Source organism: Haemaphysalis longicornis, unplaced genomic scaffold (assembly GCF_048455015.1).
Source record: "Haemaphysalis longicornis isolate Haplotype H1 unplaced genomic scaffold, Haemaphysalis longicornis Haplotype H1 scaffold_8, whole genome shotgun sequence".
Lineage (NCBI taxonomy): Eukaryota > Metazoa > Arthropoda > Arachnida > Ixodida > Ixodidae > Haemaphysalis > Haemaphysalis longicornis.
In genome coordinates, this window is record NW_027526445.1 from 122,144,176 (window position 1) to 122,160,198 (window position 16,023).

Here is a 16,023-nt window from a genome sequence, read left to right on the forward strand (position 1 = left end):
CTTATAACCTAGTGTCTCTTGTAACAAGGCTTTACTGTAATTCTCACTTCTGTCTGTCTCTTCCCGTGCCCTTTGCAGAAGATGAAGACGATTGAGGTGAAAGACAAGATCGGCAACACCCCCCTGGGCCTTGCAGTGCTCAACGGTCACCCTGGGTAAGGAGGTGATTGGCAGTAGGTTGCACGCGTGATGGGAAGCCGTGGCACATAGTTCTGTTGTTACTTGTTGGAAACAAAAAACGGCTGTCCAAGTGGCTGTGCTTTGTGCATGTTGAGACTCTGGGTTACTCCAAGTGATTAGAGCTCTGTAGCATATTGTGCTTACCGGCATAGTGCCTCGTAGAAGCACTGGAACTAAGGCTTTTGGTTACAGGTGACGGGATTGGAATGAACTCAACAATGGGGTCTGAAGGTAACAAAACTGAAATTGAAAAAAAGAAAAAAAAAAAACCTTCAGGAGCGGAAGCTCAAGGCAGGCATGCATTTCTTATGGGGAAAAAAAAAAGAGCAAATACTCTGAAGGAGCCGGCAATGTCGACCTATTTTTGTGTCACGGGCAAAGTTGGTGGGCAATGAAATTGGAACTTGTCATGAACGCTAACTGGGCAAAATAGGCTCCTGAAACTAATTAGTGGGGCAGGCTTTGCTTGGAAAGGCTTTGTGATGTGCTTGCAGAATAGATGGGCAGGAAGAATTCAAAGTGTCATCTCAATGCATGGTCTCAAGGCTTCAAGTGCTGTGTTGTGAAGGTTATCTTTCATCTCTTTGTGAGGCGTACCAAAATGGGGCCTTAGTGAAATCGCCCTCTCTGGGTGCCATGCGTTGAACCGAGCATCCAGTTGCTGCCGTGCCCCCCTGAGCGTGCCCATTGGTGCTGTGCAGGTGCTGCGTGATGCTGCTCCAGAAAGGGGCCAACTCGACGGCCGACCTGGTGCTCCTGCGCGAGGAGCCCGCCCAGCACTGCCTGCGCTGGCTCTACGTGCGCAAGCGGGTCCAGCCCCCGCTCCACGTCCCCATCCTCCAGGTGGACACCCTCCCTCCTCCTCCTCTCTCTGAGAGCCGTTTGTCAGCTAGAGCGCCCTGGATGTCGACACGTTGTGTGCACAGTTCAGAGTCGGGCATGCGTATTCAAACAGCCTCTCACGGCATGTCTTTCGTGGGGCATTAAAAGAGGGTGGGGCCCTTGAGCTCCTATCCGTAGGCTGGGGAAGTGACCGTGGCCATTCTCGGGATGACATTGCTGCCGCCCTCCCTGTGTGCAGGAGGTGGTGCGGCGCTCGTGGCAGGGCATCCTGCAGCTCATGCTCGACCAGCTGGAATCCTTCGGCAAGAACCTGGCCCTGGCCGTCGAGGTGAGAGGGCAACCATGATCGCTCTTCTTCTCGTGGCCATCCTCCCCCTCGTCTTTCCTCTGGCTCGCTAAGCGTCGCTGCGTCTCCCCCTCCCTTCAGGCGGCCCTGCGGACCTGCTCGTACCAGCTGGCCCTGAAGCTGATTGGCAAGGTGAAGCACGGCTGGACCCTGTACAGTGACAAGCAGACCATGCTGCACGTGCTGGCCCGGGAGGCGCCCCGCGACGCCCACCTCGAGCTGCAGATCAAGGTCTCCATTCTCTGCTCTCCTCTCTCTGCTCTCCCGTGCAGGCGATGTTTGCTTTGCAGGCAGTGTGTTGCCAGCAGTGGGCATCAGTGTGAGCACTGTGCGGGAGGAAGGTTGCGGCGTGAGGATATGCGCGAGATGCAGAGTATTCTCAGTGGTGTATACTATTCGGAACTCCATCAGTGGTGCTGGGACTGTTGATCAGGCAGGGCCTTCTGAAGGAGCGGCACCTTTGCTTTGTCCCCTTGGGAGATGGGATTGGGGTGTGGCATAGGGTCGTAGGGACCAGGGGGTCATAGGGACCGGGGGGTCGTAGGGACGGGGGGGGGAGGACCACGTGATATCACATGCCGGTGTTGTAGCTTCTCCTGGGGGCACTGTAACAGGGAAACTGCGTGTAGAAATGGCTCTCCAGTAAAGCCAGGAGGTTGTATTGTATCAGGATGCCACATCATCTTCACTCCACTGTTGTGCCTTTCCCCCTCGGGTCAAACCTTCAAATTCCAAAGTGCGTGCGTCATGGGAAACGTGTTTGACAGGTGGCCCAGGCCCTGATGGACAAGGGGGTGCCCGTGATGGCGCGGGATGAGCACGGCTCCTCGGTCCTCACGTACGCGGCCATGAACTGGAACCACACCCTGTGCCAGTTCTTCCTCGACAAGATGGGCATGGTGGCGGCTGCCTGCGCCGACCAGGACCGCTCCCTGCGCACCCCCTTCACGGCCGCCTTCTGGAAGCTCCAGTGCGACCGGCTGCCCGAGGACATCCAGTGAGCGCCCCTTCCTCTTCCTTCTCTTGGCCATGTGGGAATGTCGAGGAAGAAATGGGCATGAAAGACGATTTGAAAGCCACCGTGGATGGTGCAGCAGACGGGAGACTGTGGTGATGGCGTGCGTGTGTGCGGTCTTTTGTGCGCAGGTCCTGGTGCCTGTCCCTGCTGGAGGCCGGCGCGTCAGCGGACCTGCTGACGTGCTTCCCGCTGCAGAATCTGGAGTTCCCGGGCACAGCGTGCCTGACAGACGACACGCGGATCCACACGGCATCCCCGACGGCCGCCCGTCTCTCGCCCCTCATCTTGGCCGTGTGCAAGCGCAACTACGCCGTCGTCAAGATGCTGCTGCGCGCGGGCGCCGACATCAACTTCCGCGACGGGCAGCAGCGCACCGCCCTCATGTACGCCGTCCGGCTGGTGCGTGGCTCTTCTCTCATTCCTTGCTTGCTTGTTGTGGCAACCTCTTTGTCTGTAGCAGGCCTTGTGAGTTGTGCCTTGTGCCCTGAGCAGTGGCTAAGGGGGAGGCAAAAGCAAAGGAATCTTAAAAAAGAAAGCTTTCTTTGTGTGCTAAGGATCCCGGGATGGCGTAACTGTCGTGCACCTGCACAGCTTAATCACAGCCCCAGGTGCAAAACCGCAATCTGAATTTTGAACTTGTAACTGAAGGGGAAAAGCGAGGACGTCGGCGAAAAGCCCCCTGTGCGAAATGACGTTTCTCCCCCCTTCAGAACGACATCCGGATGGCCAAGATGCTGCTGAACGGCAGCTACGACCCCGAGCGGGACGGGGACCCCTACGGGGAGGTGCAGTCCTTCCGCAAGACGAGCCCCGTGGACCTCACGCAGCAGGACATGTACGGCTGGAACGCCATGCACCACGTGGTGGCCCCGCTGGCCAACTACACCTTCTGCTGCCCCGCCATGCTGCAGCTGCTGGTGCACGTGGGCACCCCGCTCGACGCACCCGACAGCAACGGCGTCACCCCGCTCCAGCTGGCCGCCGCCCGCGGTGTCGCCAGCATCACCCACGCCCTGCAGGTGATTGTAGGGGTGCTGCTTGTGCACGAGTATCTTTGGTATCTGGGTCACTCCACCCACTGCGGCATTGCCAGCCAGCATCGTGAATGCCCTACGGGTGGCTAAAATGTCGCGACTATGGGGTGTGCGAATACTCGAATATTACAAGACGAATCAGACAGTACCTCCGCAAATATTGCAATTCGTGAATGGAATATTAACTGTTCAATTTTTCGAAAGCAGAAGATATCGGGCCACGTTAACGCACTGCTGGTTCACTGTCTGCTCTGCAAGTTTCATCCAAATCGCACTTTCTACGAACGCGCCCTGCAGAGCCTGTAAGTTTTATTCCGCCACACGGAGAAATTCGCGATTGAATCGATACCATCTTTCCTACATGCCGTCGCTGTCGACTCCTCTGGCCGCCATATTGAACACTGTGGCTAGATGTTTGCGTTTGCGTGTTAAAGCAGCTTCCTGTAAAGCACCTTCTGCCGCTTTTGTTAGGGACAGCGCCTCCATCAATTTAAAATTAAATGCTTTTCTGTTTTTTTAAATAAGGACCACAGGATAACGCAGGCTTATGCACAGCGATGTAGTGTGAGCTTTCTTTTCTCAGTGTATCATTCGCACTTCCAATGTGCTTCTGTAGATGTGCCTCGTCGTTGTCCACGATTGTGGTTGTGCTATGTTTTCGCGTCGTATTGTTCATGCCTGCAGAGTGCTTTTAGAAGTTACGAGGCGCTGTATAGTCGTTGCCTATGATGCCCCCACCCCCAAATGCATATTGTGCCTGCTCCGGATGCCTGAAGTACCACTCATAGTGGTTTGGCCACTCAATTGCTTGAATGAGAGTTGAAAAGTGCATTCTTCGGGTTTAAAACATGGCTCCCAAACATGCGAAGTAGGTTTTGTTTTTAGCACAAAGACATGAAAAATCGAGGCCTGTTAAAAAAGAAATTGATATTCAATTTCGACATACGGCTTTTGTTCCACATCTGATTCGATATTCGGTTCAACAGTTCATATTCGGTACTCACACATCCCTAGCCATGAGCTTTTGATGCAAAATGTAGGCGTAAAGTGCTTTCGGGCATTTGTTTCACCATCCATTCACTGCGCATGCTCCCCACGTCAGTCATGGACAAATATCCTCACTTCACAATCCAAAAAACTTGAATGAATGAATGAAAAGTCTTTATTGTGGAATGGCTCTTTGGCCTAATAGGAGGGGAAGAAGGGTGTCGGAGAAAAGACAGAAACAAAGAAAGAAGAGAAAGAAGTGCGTACACACATGCGTGTACATGGTATACATTTGCAATCACATGCGGCGATCGATGCCTGCCTCGTGAGCGAACGCCCAGAGGGAGAGCAGGGTGTCGCGGCTGTTGTTGTTGGGGGTGGTCCATTGATGCAGAGTGCTGATGTGCGGTGGCAGGTACTGGGCACGGAGGTCCCGGTAGCCAGGGCACTCCCACAGCATGTGGGTCACTGTTGGGCACACTTCCATGGTGCATGTGGAGCAGCTCACTATGGGGCCCTGTTCGTGGTCGCCGTCGTCGCTGTCGTCGTCGGTAGCCCCGGGCCTGCATCGGTGGTGGGCCCGCCATTTGGCGAGCACGTCTGCTGTTAGTGCGGCCCCCGCACGTGTCTTGTGGATGAGGACCTGAGCCCCCCGTGGCAGTCCTCGGGGCAGTGGGTGGTGGTCGGTGGGGATGTGCTGCCAAAGGGCGCACCTTCGCTCCCTCTTGGCTGCCAGAATTTTGGCTCTTGGGTCGGGGTCGTCTGGTGCGGGCATAGTCTGGGTCACCAGGGCGGAGCGGTCGTCCATTAGCTCGCTCGCCAACGCCTGTGCGGCTCCATCGCCAATGCCACCGGCGTGACCTGGTACCCAGTCCACCCTCACCTCCACTCCATATTGCTGGTACAGCACTGTGCTTGCCATTTTGATCCTGTGAGCAAGCGTGCCAGTCCTGGGGGTGCGGCCAAGGATTTTTATGGCCTCTCTACTGTCCGTGTAGATCACCACAATCTCCCCTGTCTGCCTCAATCCTCGACGGGCCTCCCCACAAACCCCGTCCACTGCACACAGGATGGCGGACAGTGAAATCTGGTCTGGGCTGGGTCGGTGCTCATGCACGTGGATTTGTCTGCATGTGCCGATTGGGGAGATCGCAGCTAGCCTGGCTCTGCGCGTGATGGGGTCCCAGGTGGCTGCCGTGAACACAGAGTTCCGGGTTCTGTCAGTACAGGCAGCTGCTGCTCTACGCTCCGCTTCATGATCCTGCTGATGGCACTTTTTGGAGAGTGGTTTGGGAAGCTTGAGGAGCACATCGAGCCAAGGCTCCAGCAGGCGTGGCAGTTTGGGTGCATCGGGGGGTAATTCTTTTGTGAGGGTGAGGAGTCCTCTACCCGCAGTTGTGTTTTGCCGTCGTAGTTCATGGCCTTCATTGTGTGCCTCGATAAAGGCTTTGAGGGGAAGGAGGCCGGAGTACCTGTAGAGTTCTTCAGTCCTCGTGTGACGCGGCAGGCCAGTTATTGCGCGGAGACATTCGAGATGGAGGACCTCCAGTTGTGCGTAGTGGGTTTGGTTCAATGTGAAGCAAGCTGCTCCGTAGCATGTCTTAGAGGTGAGGGTTGCCAGGCATAATGTCCTGATGGTGCGTGTGCCGGCACCGCCAAAGTGGTTGCCTATGCGGCGGATCAGGTGGAGGTATCGGCGCCACGTTGGCTTAAGCTGACGGATCCATTCCTTTGGTCCACCAACCTCACTGAGGGGAACCCCAAGGATCCTCACCCACTGCTCCGCTGGTCGGGTGATGGTTTTGCCGGCCAGTGTAAGGCTTATCTTCGCTCGCTCAGAGTCGTAGCCACCTACCAGGAGGAGGTTAGTCTTTTCCGGTGACGGCTGCGTGCCAGTGGAAGGGAGGTAGTTGTCGATGGTGTCCAAGGCTTGCTGCATGATTCCCTGTACATCTGCTGTGTTCAAGTTCGTGCCCTTGGGGTCCACCCACAGCGTGATGTCATCTGCGTAGAATGTCAAGCCTAGGTGCGGAATTTTCCGTAGCTCTACATCCAGACCTCGCATCACGATGTTAAAGAGGACTGGAGACAAGATGGCACCCTGCGGCACTCCTCTGGAATTTGAGAATGTCCTTGGGTGGCCCGATCCAGATTTGACCTCAAACGTTCGGGCCACCAGGAATGATCGCACAAAGTTCATGATTCGTGTGCCAACTCCAGCCCCATCGAGAGCCTTCAGTATCGCTGTGTGCGCCACCGTGTCAAAGGCTTTCTGCAAGTCTACTGCCAGGAGGATGCCAGGAACCTTAAGGCGACCCCGACGGCCCCCTCCCACCAACTGGCGCAGTAGCAGAAGGCTGTCTTGAGTGCACAGCCCTGGTCGGAAGCCAGTCTGGGCTGGATCGAAAAAAGCTGGGTTCTCCTCTTCGAGGTGGTATGTGAGCCGAGTCAGCACCATGCGCTCGAGGAGCTTGCATAGCGTTGACGTTAAAGCTATAGGTCGGAGATTCTTGATGCTGTTGGGTTTTTTCCCTGACTTTGGGATGGGGTAGATAATCGAATGTTTCCATTCTGCTGGGATGCTCCCAGTTCGCCAAATCTCGTTCAGCTCGTCCAGCAGCAGGAGCTTCTCTGGTTCGTCAAGGTTGAGGAGCATTCGCCAAGTGATACCATCCCCGCCTGGAGCACTGCGCATGTTGGCAGCATCCAGGGCCAGGGTCAGCTCTTGCAGAGTGAATGGTGCCTCAGCTCCCAGGTCACTGGCTGGTTTACTTGGTTCATAGGTGCGTGGGTCTGCTGGGATGGCCGGTTATGGAAAGAATGCCTCAGCGGCGGCCACCTCGAATTCTTCTGGCGTCAGGTCTAAGGCCATTTGTATGTTGAGTGCCGAGTTTTGTGTCTTGTGCTTGCCGGACATGGTTCGGTGGGTTTGCCATAACTTGCGAGTGCTGGTGTGCTTGTCAAAGGTTTCGCAGTATTCAAACCACCTCGAACGGGCAAGCTGCTTGGCATATCGGCGAGCCTGAGCAGTTTTGTTGCGCACTCGGAGGAGATCCCCGTATTGCCGGCCATTGGCCAGGTAGATTTTGTGAAGGCTCTCCCGTGTGGTCCATAGGTTCAGTAAGTGCTTATCCGGGGTAGGAGCTGACTCGTCTACCATCAGATGTCGTGTGGCCTCCTGTGCTGATCTAAGGAGCCGTCGGGTCACCGGGACCCTCTTGTCGTGTTCTGCCACTGCTTTCCGGAACGCATCCCAATCTATTGCTTTGGATCGGCGAGGGCGGCCTGTGCAGCCACCCACAGACAGCTCCAGCCAGAGCGGGTAGTGGTCTGAGCCCATTGGGTCCGCCCCGCGTCTCCATTCCGTCACTAGGCCCTTGTCAGCCCTGGTGAGGTCTGGGGTGGTGTCCCGCTGGTCCACTCAGCGGCTGCAGCGTGTCGGGTAATCTGTGTCATTGGCCAGTATCAAGCGTGCCGTCTCGGTTGCTTGCTTGATCTGCAGGCCCCTGGCATCTATTTTCTGGTAACCCCACTCCTGGTGTTGCGCATTAAAGTCGCCTGCTATGAGAATGTAGTCCTTTGGGTAGTGCTGCCGGAGGTCTGCCATCCATTGAAAATTCACTCTGCCACGCAAGCCACGCCTGGAACAACTGGGTTCAGGCCGTCCGTAGTACGAGACCATGAGGAGTCTGCGTTTGCCAAGAGTGCAGCGGACAGCCACCACTTCCTGCACTGAGCTGCAGTAGGCCGACGTGTCGATCTGTGCCTGCGGGATGTCACGCCGTACGAAAACTGCGGCCTGAGCTTCGATAACCTTGTTTTGCTGCCCCCTGTTATTCCTGGCGTGCTCAATGGTAGGCTGAAAGTACCCATTGTAGCCGGTCACGCCCGGCTCAGTGCCCCTGGTCTCCTGCAGAAGTGCAGCTGGCTGCCCCGTGAGGCGGAAGAGCTCGTTGAGCTCGGTCGCGCTCTGTCGCAGCGCGACAGAGCGCGACAGATTCAGTATTTGCGCTCCCCATTGGGGCAATCGCTGGGCGAGTGTTCAGATCGGCCGCAAGTGCTGCACACAGGATTCTCGGCCGGGCACACGCACGCCTTATGTCCAGGGTTGTGGCAGCGCGAACACACCAGCGAGCGCTGCTCGTAGCGCTCAACCCTTCGCGGAAAGCCCCAGTAGAGCACGTTCCTAGGCGGTTGTGGCGATGCAAAGCATAGGAGCACGGTGCCCCGGGAGCCCATGGGACGGGCCGCCAGAATTTCCACGCCATCGGCGTAGAGTGCCTCCACGAGTTTTTGCTTTGGCTCATTCGGCCTGCAACGGTAGATGACGCCTCGCGACATGCCCTCGTTCGGTACTTGGTGCACCCGTACCGGGATTGGTTCTATTGTTTGCAGCGGGAGCTTCCTCATCTCGCGAATGCGGCCCGCTTGAATCGGGTCGCACATTGTGAGTGTGATGGAGTTCGACAACTTGCTTACTCTCAGTATCTGGTGTCACAGTAGCGCAGCGTCCTCAGAAAACGAGCTAATCGCTCGGTTCAAGTCTTCGGGGTTGACGATGGTCATGTCGCAGCGCACGGTGGGTTGGACACGCAGTACGTACGTGCCGAGCTCCGTCCGTTGTCTTTGGCTCGTGGGGGACGCTGGTTCACCGTCAGCCTTCCTAGCTGCTCTGCGTTGCGTTCGGGAAACTGCATTCTCCCACAGACCCCCGTTGTCCGACGCGCTGGGATAGCGTGATGACCAACTCGCTTGAAAATCGCCGGGGTGGGCCGCGCTGGGTAAGCGTTGCTGGTCGGTCGTCGGTGAAAGTTGACGCTTGTCTGGTTCCATGTCGGCTTCTCTGGATGCGGTACCATGCGTTCTCAACGGCAGTTGCACATATTGTCACTTCACAACGCTAGTAGACGCGCTGTCCGATAGTGCTGTCAGTTGTGCTCCCGCGGTCCCAAGCCGTACTCCTACGTAGGCCTAACGGTAGGCCTGTGTCGGCAGGGTCGGTCTCCGAGTCGGATCAGCGACAAAATTAAAGGCGGGCTGCAAAAAGCGTTGTGGAATGTTCCCGCTTTACTTACGCGCGATTAAATCAAAACATTTAAGTCACAGACCTAGTGAAAAGCTGACTGCGATGCGCGGGGCCGCGGACGGCGAGCAGCTCTCCTGCCTCAACATGGTTCTCTCCGGAGACCTCAAAAAAAAAAAAAAAACACTTGTAGTGTAGCTTAGCTGTGAATGAGAAATTTAGGTGTTAAATTGTTTTCGAGCGTTGTTTTGTCACCCGGGTTCGAGCTTTCGGCCTTCTTACTTTTTGCTCAACTTTACTTTTGCTTTTACTCAACTTTTACTTTTGCTCAACCTTACTTTTTGCTCAACCAGTGGGTGCCACCCACTTCCCACATCTGTCATGGATGGCTGATGGTTGACCACTTCACAATCCAGGAATCTTGTAGCTGTGAATGTTTGGGCAGAGACCTTGTAGACGGAATGGCACGCATTTGCGGTAGTTTACTGTGGTTGTGCAAGCTCCTCTTCCCTCCCTCTACCTACTGCAGTGGTTCAGTGGCTAAGGCGTTGCGCTGCTGAGCACGAGGATGCGGGTTCGATTCCCGGCCGCAGCGGCCGCTTTTCTGATGGAGCCGAAAAGCAAAAACGCGCGTGTGTACGAGATTTCGGCGCACGTTAAAAATCCCCAGGTGGTCAAAATTAATCCGGAGCCCTCCGCTACATCGTGCCTCATTGCCTGCGTTGCGTCAGCCCGTAAAACCACACACTCAATCAGTCAATCATTTTTCTCCCGGCCTCTCTCCCTCTCTTCAGGCTGCCATGAACCTTCCCCTGGACCAGGTGCCCACGGTGGCCGTGCACTCGCTGCCGCCGGCCGTCCACTCCAAGGAGCTCAACGAGTTCAGCTTCCCCCACAACTACGTCGAGGACGCCAAGGCGTTCCTGGAGAAGGCGGCCGCTGAGGCCTCCTCCAACCAGAGGGAGGCTCGCGAGGCGGACCCCGACCCGTTCGCCAGCATGGAGGACGGGTGAGGCATCGTTGTGCGGCGCGCCCACTCCCTTCGTTCCCCCCGAACTCTTGGCGACTCTTAGTGGTAGCAGAGCGATGCTGCAACGCGGTTCACCCCTCTTGCAGGGAGGTTGTCATGGACAAGGCTCAGAACGTGCCGTACGACACGCTCCTGACCATGGTGGACCTGAACTACGGCCAGTTCGGCCTGTACAGTTTCTACAAGATGCAGGTGAGGAGCGTGGCTTCGTGCAATGGCCAGTGTGTCCTCAGTGTGGCCGTCGATGACCGACGTGCTCTCTGCCCGCCCTGTTCCGCCGTGCAGCTCATCCAGCGAGGGGGGCTGGTGGTGCTATTTTGCCGCTGGGGTCGCGTCGGCGATTCCGGCCAGTGGTCCAAGACCAGCTTCGCATCGGTGGCCGAGGCGACGCGCGAGTTTGCCCGCCTCTTCCGCTCCAAGACGGGCAACGCCTGGGAGGATCAGCAGAGGTGAGCTGTGGAACCCTTGCACGTCGCAGGGGGGGAACTGGGGAGGATGGCAACGGAGATGTACAATTTCTCGAGCACGCATGCGTAGGTATAGCGTGCACGTAAATAGAAGGCCGTTTAAAAGTGTTTGCAGAATATTGCTGGGGCATAAAACCAGCAAAAAGAAGCTATCCTGCTGTGTCTAGACTTATTGATGATTTTGTATTTTATAAGGGGGGAAAGCCTGTCGGCGCAAATGGAGGAAGTCGGTGCACCATTGCAGGATTTCTGGGCATTTCTGGATTTCAACAAGGCGTAATTTTTTATGCGTCCGAGTTTATTGAAACTGACAGTTGTCTCAAACCTCGAAAGTCTTTGAAAAATTTTCAGAAGTTTTGTAATAGGGCTGTTCTATTCACAGTAGCATATAATGCTGTGCTAATATGCAATGGCTTGAAACATTCACCCAAGCCTACTTAATCATGGTGTGTGCGTGTGTGGGGGGTTCTGGTGATGGAGTGAGTGTGCCCCCCTCTGCCCTGCCCAGCTTCAAGGCACAGCCTCGCAAGTACCGAGCGGTGCAGTGGGAGAAGCGGCGGAGCCCCCCAGCCAGCAAGGTTCCCCTCAGCCTGGGTAGCCTGGGCCCCTCCTTGCTGCCGCCCCCAGTGCAGGACCTGCTGCGCAAGCTGGTACGGGGGGAGGCCATTCGTAGAACCTTTGTCTTGGCTTGCATTAGAGTTTAGAGGAACTCGCAGCAGTTGAGACCGTGGGGGGGGAAAAAATGACGCTGCTGGCTTGTGGCTATTGGCTCTCACATATGGGGGAGGAAGCACAGCCAGAGTTGGCTTTCCTGCGACAAAAGAGTAACAGCAGTTGGTGTTATATTTTGTCTGTTTTGGTCTTCAGGGCTGGCTAATTGCGACAAGGCCAGAATATAAGTTGCCTTGCCAGTATCTTCTGTTGCTTCCCAGTTAGAAAATGCAGTTGTGCTAAAAATTCTGTGCCATGACGTCATAAATAATTGTGGATGCATAGCCTCCGTGCCTCTGTATTCTTTATACGTGGAATAGGGCTGTTCGAAGACCGTCAGTAAGATTTGCAAAATGTACGCACATTTGCCAGCGCGTTGCAAAATCGAGGCTCCCTTGCCACTGAACGGGGACGCACAGAACCACTCCGAGGAAAGGAAGGGAGAGCCCGGAATGTGTTTGTGCCCCTTTCTTGACCAAACCGTTGGACGATGTCTTCAGAGTGGCCCTTCTCCCCCGGGTGCAGGCCAACCCGGAGCTTCTGGTGTCGGCCCCCCTCCAGCTGGGCGCCCAGGGCCCCGTGGCCCTGGAGCTCCTGAGTGCGGAGTCCCTGTCCACCGCCCAGGCCCTGCTGGAGGACATCCACCAGCTGGTGCGCGAGAGGGCCTCCCTGCAGGATGCCCTGGAACACTCCGCCACCGCCGACCAGCAGGTATGTGGGGACCAGTTCCTCCTCCCATGCGGAGCCAGGGTTGCGTGACCCGTTTTCTTATGGGGAATGCGATGCCGTGCACAGAAGCCACATGTATGTGTGCTGGCGAAACTGTGAGGCACAGCCAGTGGAAGCATGGTGTGCGCGATATTCCATTGCCCTGTAGGCACAAGCGCAGCATTTCCTGTGCACACCTAGTGCTACCTGCTGCTTCACCTGGAGCACTCCTTCTAGTCTTTTATGCAACCGCTAGAAGAGCCCCACTGTAAGGCCGCAGTAGCCCAGGGGTCGACTAACAGGTTTTGGAACGAACGTCCGGTGTTCAAGCCCCAGCAGTGCTCTTTCCAGCAGTGCTCTTTCCAAAACCGGCAGGCTTTTTTTATCGTAAAATGTTCGTTTAGTTGAATACTGCGCGTTTTTCTCGTTCGGAGGAGGTGGGGTGCGGCATGTTAAGGGGGGACGCGGCTTTCAACTTCGGAAAAATGACCAAAACATCGTTTTTTTGAAACCCGCATATTCGGCTTCTATGTTTCCTATTCTGTGTGCCTGCAAAGTTTTTACGCTGAAAAGCGTCGCAAAGTGGCATAAAAAAATACTTTTGTCAGGTGCGCTGACAAACTATCAGCGCAAAAGGGCGAAAAAACGGCAATTTTCGGAGCGCTCTATCTCCGCAACGGTGCCACCGGGCGCGGCCATTTTGATATGGTTAGATCGGCCGAGCGATCGTTTTTCCGGTTCCGCTCGTCTCTTTTATCTTCGTTCATTCACAAACGCACAAACGGCAGAAAAGAAACGACGCACAAACGAAGCTAGAAATAAATGCTGAAGCGCTACTGGTCCTCCGGTCGGGGCGCAGAACGACGCCCCTCCTGATTGGATGTCGCGGGCGCAACGCAAGATGGCGGCCGCCTGAGCTGCGTAGCGAGCGGATTGAGTTCATTTTCGCCGCTTCGCTCGGTCGAGTTTCTGTTCAATCTGTGGTATTCAACACGGACGTTATCGCGATGGGAATGCCAGAGATAACGAGCCAGATTACGGGAAGTTGTGTGGCTCGAAAGGCGAAGGTCATCGAACGCTTCGTGGTGCGCGTGACTCTACCGTCGCCAGACCCCGGAGGGTGACGCGGTGTGCGCGCTTGCGATAGCGGTTCGTGAAGTGAACTTTTAGTCGGATTTGCGATGTTTACACGCTTAGTTAGTGCTGTGTTTTGACTGTGGGCTCGCTAGCCTTGAGAAAAAAACGGTCGACGCGTCAAACGCTGCGGCGCGCACGGCATAGCCGACGCGCATTGGAGCATCACATGACTGGGCAACCGGTTACGATTGAACGCCAGTAGTTGTAATTAATGCCTGCGACGTTAGTTTTAATCTTAAAAGCGACCTGACCAGCCATATCAGGTATAATCAAAGTTCGATATGTCGCGGTAAGCGTGCGCTGCGATGCGCGCGAGCCATATTGCCTTTCTTGCGCAACATTTCCCGTGCACTTGTAATTTTCATGCAAACAGGTTTGAGTTAGTAATATAGGAATAAAAATATGCTCTCTGCGTTAAAAATGTACGTTACTGTGGCAGCATTTAACAGTGATTTTTTTAGGGAAATTATTGATACCATTGCTCAGGGCATACTGGCTGTGCTGCGAGAAATATTGGATGCCTTGAATGTCAAAAGTAGTAAAAAAAATATGCTCTTGCATTGAAGTTGGGAGTTATGCAGAATACTCTACCAAGCTTCAAAGTAGCTCATTTTCAACCTTGTGGTATGCAAACTTTTGGCAATGAACACCTGCTCTATGAGTACTAAGTTGCTGTGCCAGGCAAGATAGAACATGAAAAAAAAGCCAAAAATGTTCAAATTTAAGTTAAAAAAATGCTTAACTTGTTGCCATGGTGACAACACTGCAAAAGGAGGTTCTCCAGTGCGATACAGCCAACCAACTAACCTACTTTGCATTGAAAGCCCATTGAAACCCATCTCCCCTCCGTTTGGTTTGCAAAGGGGGGTATGTACTCTTCACGGAGGAGCTGAAAATGATGTTTTCTGGAAAGAGAAAGGCTGAAAAGGCACTCCAATTTCAAGGCAAGGCCTTCCAGAAGCCCCATGTTCAAAAGGACATGAAAGGCTACAACCGTGACGACTTTTGATATGTGAAACCTATGTTGCAACTTCGGAAGCCGTTTTCTCAAAACAGTTTTTTTTGCCACCTGTGTCGCTTGTCCCAGGGATTTCTTCGTGACTGCTGGGTCTATTTTGATTCCGTTTCTTGCATTACATTCCTTGATGAACTGTTCAGGTCGTGACACTTTTAGTTTTCCAGATTTGTTTTTTGTGATTTTTTTATTCAAATAATCGTTCACAGTTGACATGCCTGTTGCACATTAACCTCTAAAAAAATGAAAACTAAAAAACATTGTGTTGTAAAAAAAAATTCTAAAACTGTCACGACCTCGTCCATTCATTTGAGAATGCAAAGCACTTGGAACAAGTTTTCTATCGTGATATATAAGCCGCTCAAGCTCGGTACAAGCGGAACAGAAAGAAAATTTCATACATAAAAAAGTTATCAAAATATTAACTTCAAATTTTTATGGTGTTATCACAGAAGCATTTCCAGTTGCTGTGCCAATTTTCATCAAAATCCACAAAGAAATAAAAAAGTTGATTTTGAAAGCCACGTCCCCCCTTAACGCATTCATTCCACTAACGTTTTGCGTGGCACTGGAAGTGTACCCATCTTGGAACGGATATCGCGTGGTTGGTCCAATTCTTGGGTGCGGGGGACAGTGGGGCAACTCTAGAGGTGCGAGAGGGAGGAAGAAAGGGACGGGTTGGCTGACCCCTACGTCCTCCCCCCCATTACTACAGGAGAGCAAGCTGCAGGAGCTGCTGAGCCGGCTGGTGGAGAAGAGCGAGGAGCTGTACTGCCTGGTGCCCGTGCGGGGCCGGCGCTTTGAGCGGCTCGAGCCCTTGTTCGAGGAGCGTGCGGTGGCCCGCCACACAGACCTGGTGCACGGCCTCACCCACCTGCACCTCGCCCACCAGCTGCTCGCGGGGGCCCAGCTGCGGGCTGCCGGTGAGGCTCGTGGGGGGCTGGCTGGCTGGCGACATTGTCTGCTGCTGCTTTCGTCTGTCGGGGCATTGTGGCACCGTGTTCTGGCCGGGGAATGTATACTGGGGCTTGAAGGAGGAATGAAATGATGAAATTAGGAGGTGCAGAATGGACTTGACCAACACAGGACGGGAGTGGGGGGAGGACATGGAGCAGGCCTTTGTCCCGCAGTGGGCCTGAGTAGGCTGGTGATGCGTATACTGGGACGTGATAGTCAAAATTAATGCATGTTGGTTGCCTTTTGGGCGCAGATTGCGTGGTCAGTCATCTTTTTTTGTTTAGTTTCCTGTGCTACTGTGGCCACCTGCATTTAGTGTGAATGAGGGCTTTGCCCCTGCTTTTTGTTCCCATTGTTTTGTCGTGGAAGGAGTCCTCTAACGCAATTTTGTTTTTGATCTTGTGTCCTCTTTCCCCCCGCCCCCTTTCCGTTTCAGAGATGAACCCCCTGGACTACGTGTACCTCAGCCTGCGCTGCAAGGTGCAGCTCTTGACCGAAGAGTGCCCCGAGGTCCAGACCCTGATGCAATACGTGCACAACTCGTGTGAGTGCCTGCCCACCAGAGAG

General features: G+C 54.5%; 1 protein-coding gene across 3 annotated transcripts in view; it reads left to right on the top strand.

The window, feature by feature from the left end:
• The window catches only part of LOC144148971 (uncharacterized), an 84,097-nt gene that overhangs the window by 58,615 nt on the left and 9,459 nt on the right, over nucleotides 1-16,023 (top strand). For all 3 annotated transcript variants that reach the window (XM_077680488.1, XM_077680490.1, XM_077680489.1), the window contains exons 32-45: nucleotides 79-155; nucleotides 882-1,023; nucleotides 1,262-1,351; nucleotides 1,451-1,600; nucleotides 2,137-2,366; nucleotides 2,516-2,786; nucleotides 3,098-3,406; nucleotides 10,226-10,440; nucleotides 10,548-10,653; nucleotides 10,747-10,910; nucleotides 11,437-11,578; nucleotides 12,165-12,350; nucleotides 15,215-15,422; nucleotides 15,893-16,000. In XM_077680488.1, the coding sequence (XP_077536614.1) occupies nucleotides 79-155; nucleotides 882-1,023; nucleotides 1,262-1,351; nucleotides 1,451-1,600; nucleotides 2,137-2,366; nucleotides 2,516-2,786; nucleotides 3,098-3,406; nucleotides 10,226-10,440; nucleotides 10,548-10,653; nucleotides 10,747-10,910; nucleotides 11,437-11,578; nucleotides 12,165-12,350; nucleotides 15,215-15,422; nucleotides 15,893-16,000 (2,398 nt within the window). The remainder of the gene's footprint in view (nucleotides 1-78; nucleotides 156-881; nucleotides 1,024-1,261; nucleotides 1,352-1,450; nucleotides 1,601-2,136; nucleotides 2,367-2,515; nucleotides 2,787-3,097; nucleotides 3,407-10,225; nucleotides 10,441-10,547; nucleotides 10,654-10,746; nucleotides 10,911-11,436; nucleotides 11,579-12,164; nucleotides 12,351-15,214; nucleotides 15,423-15,892; nucleotides 16,001-16,023) is intronic.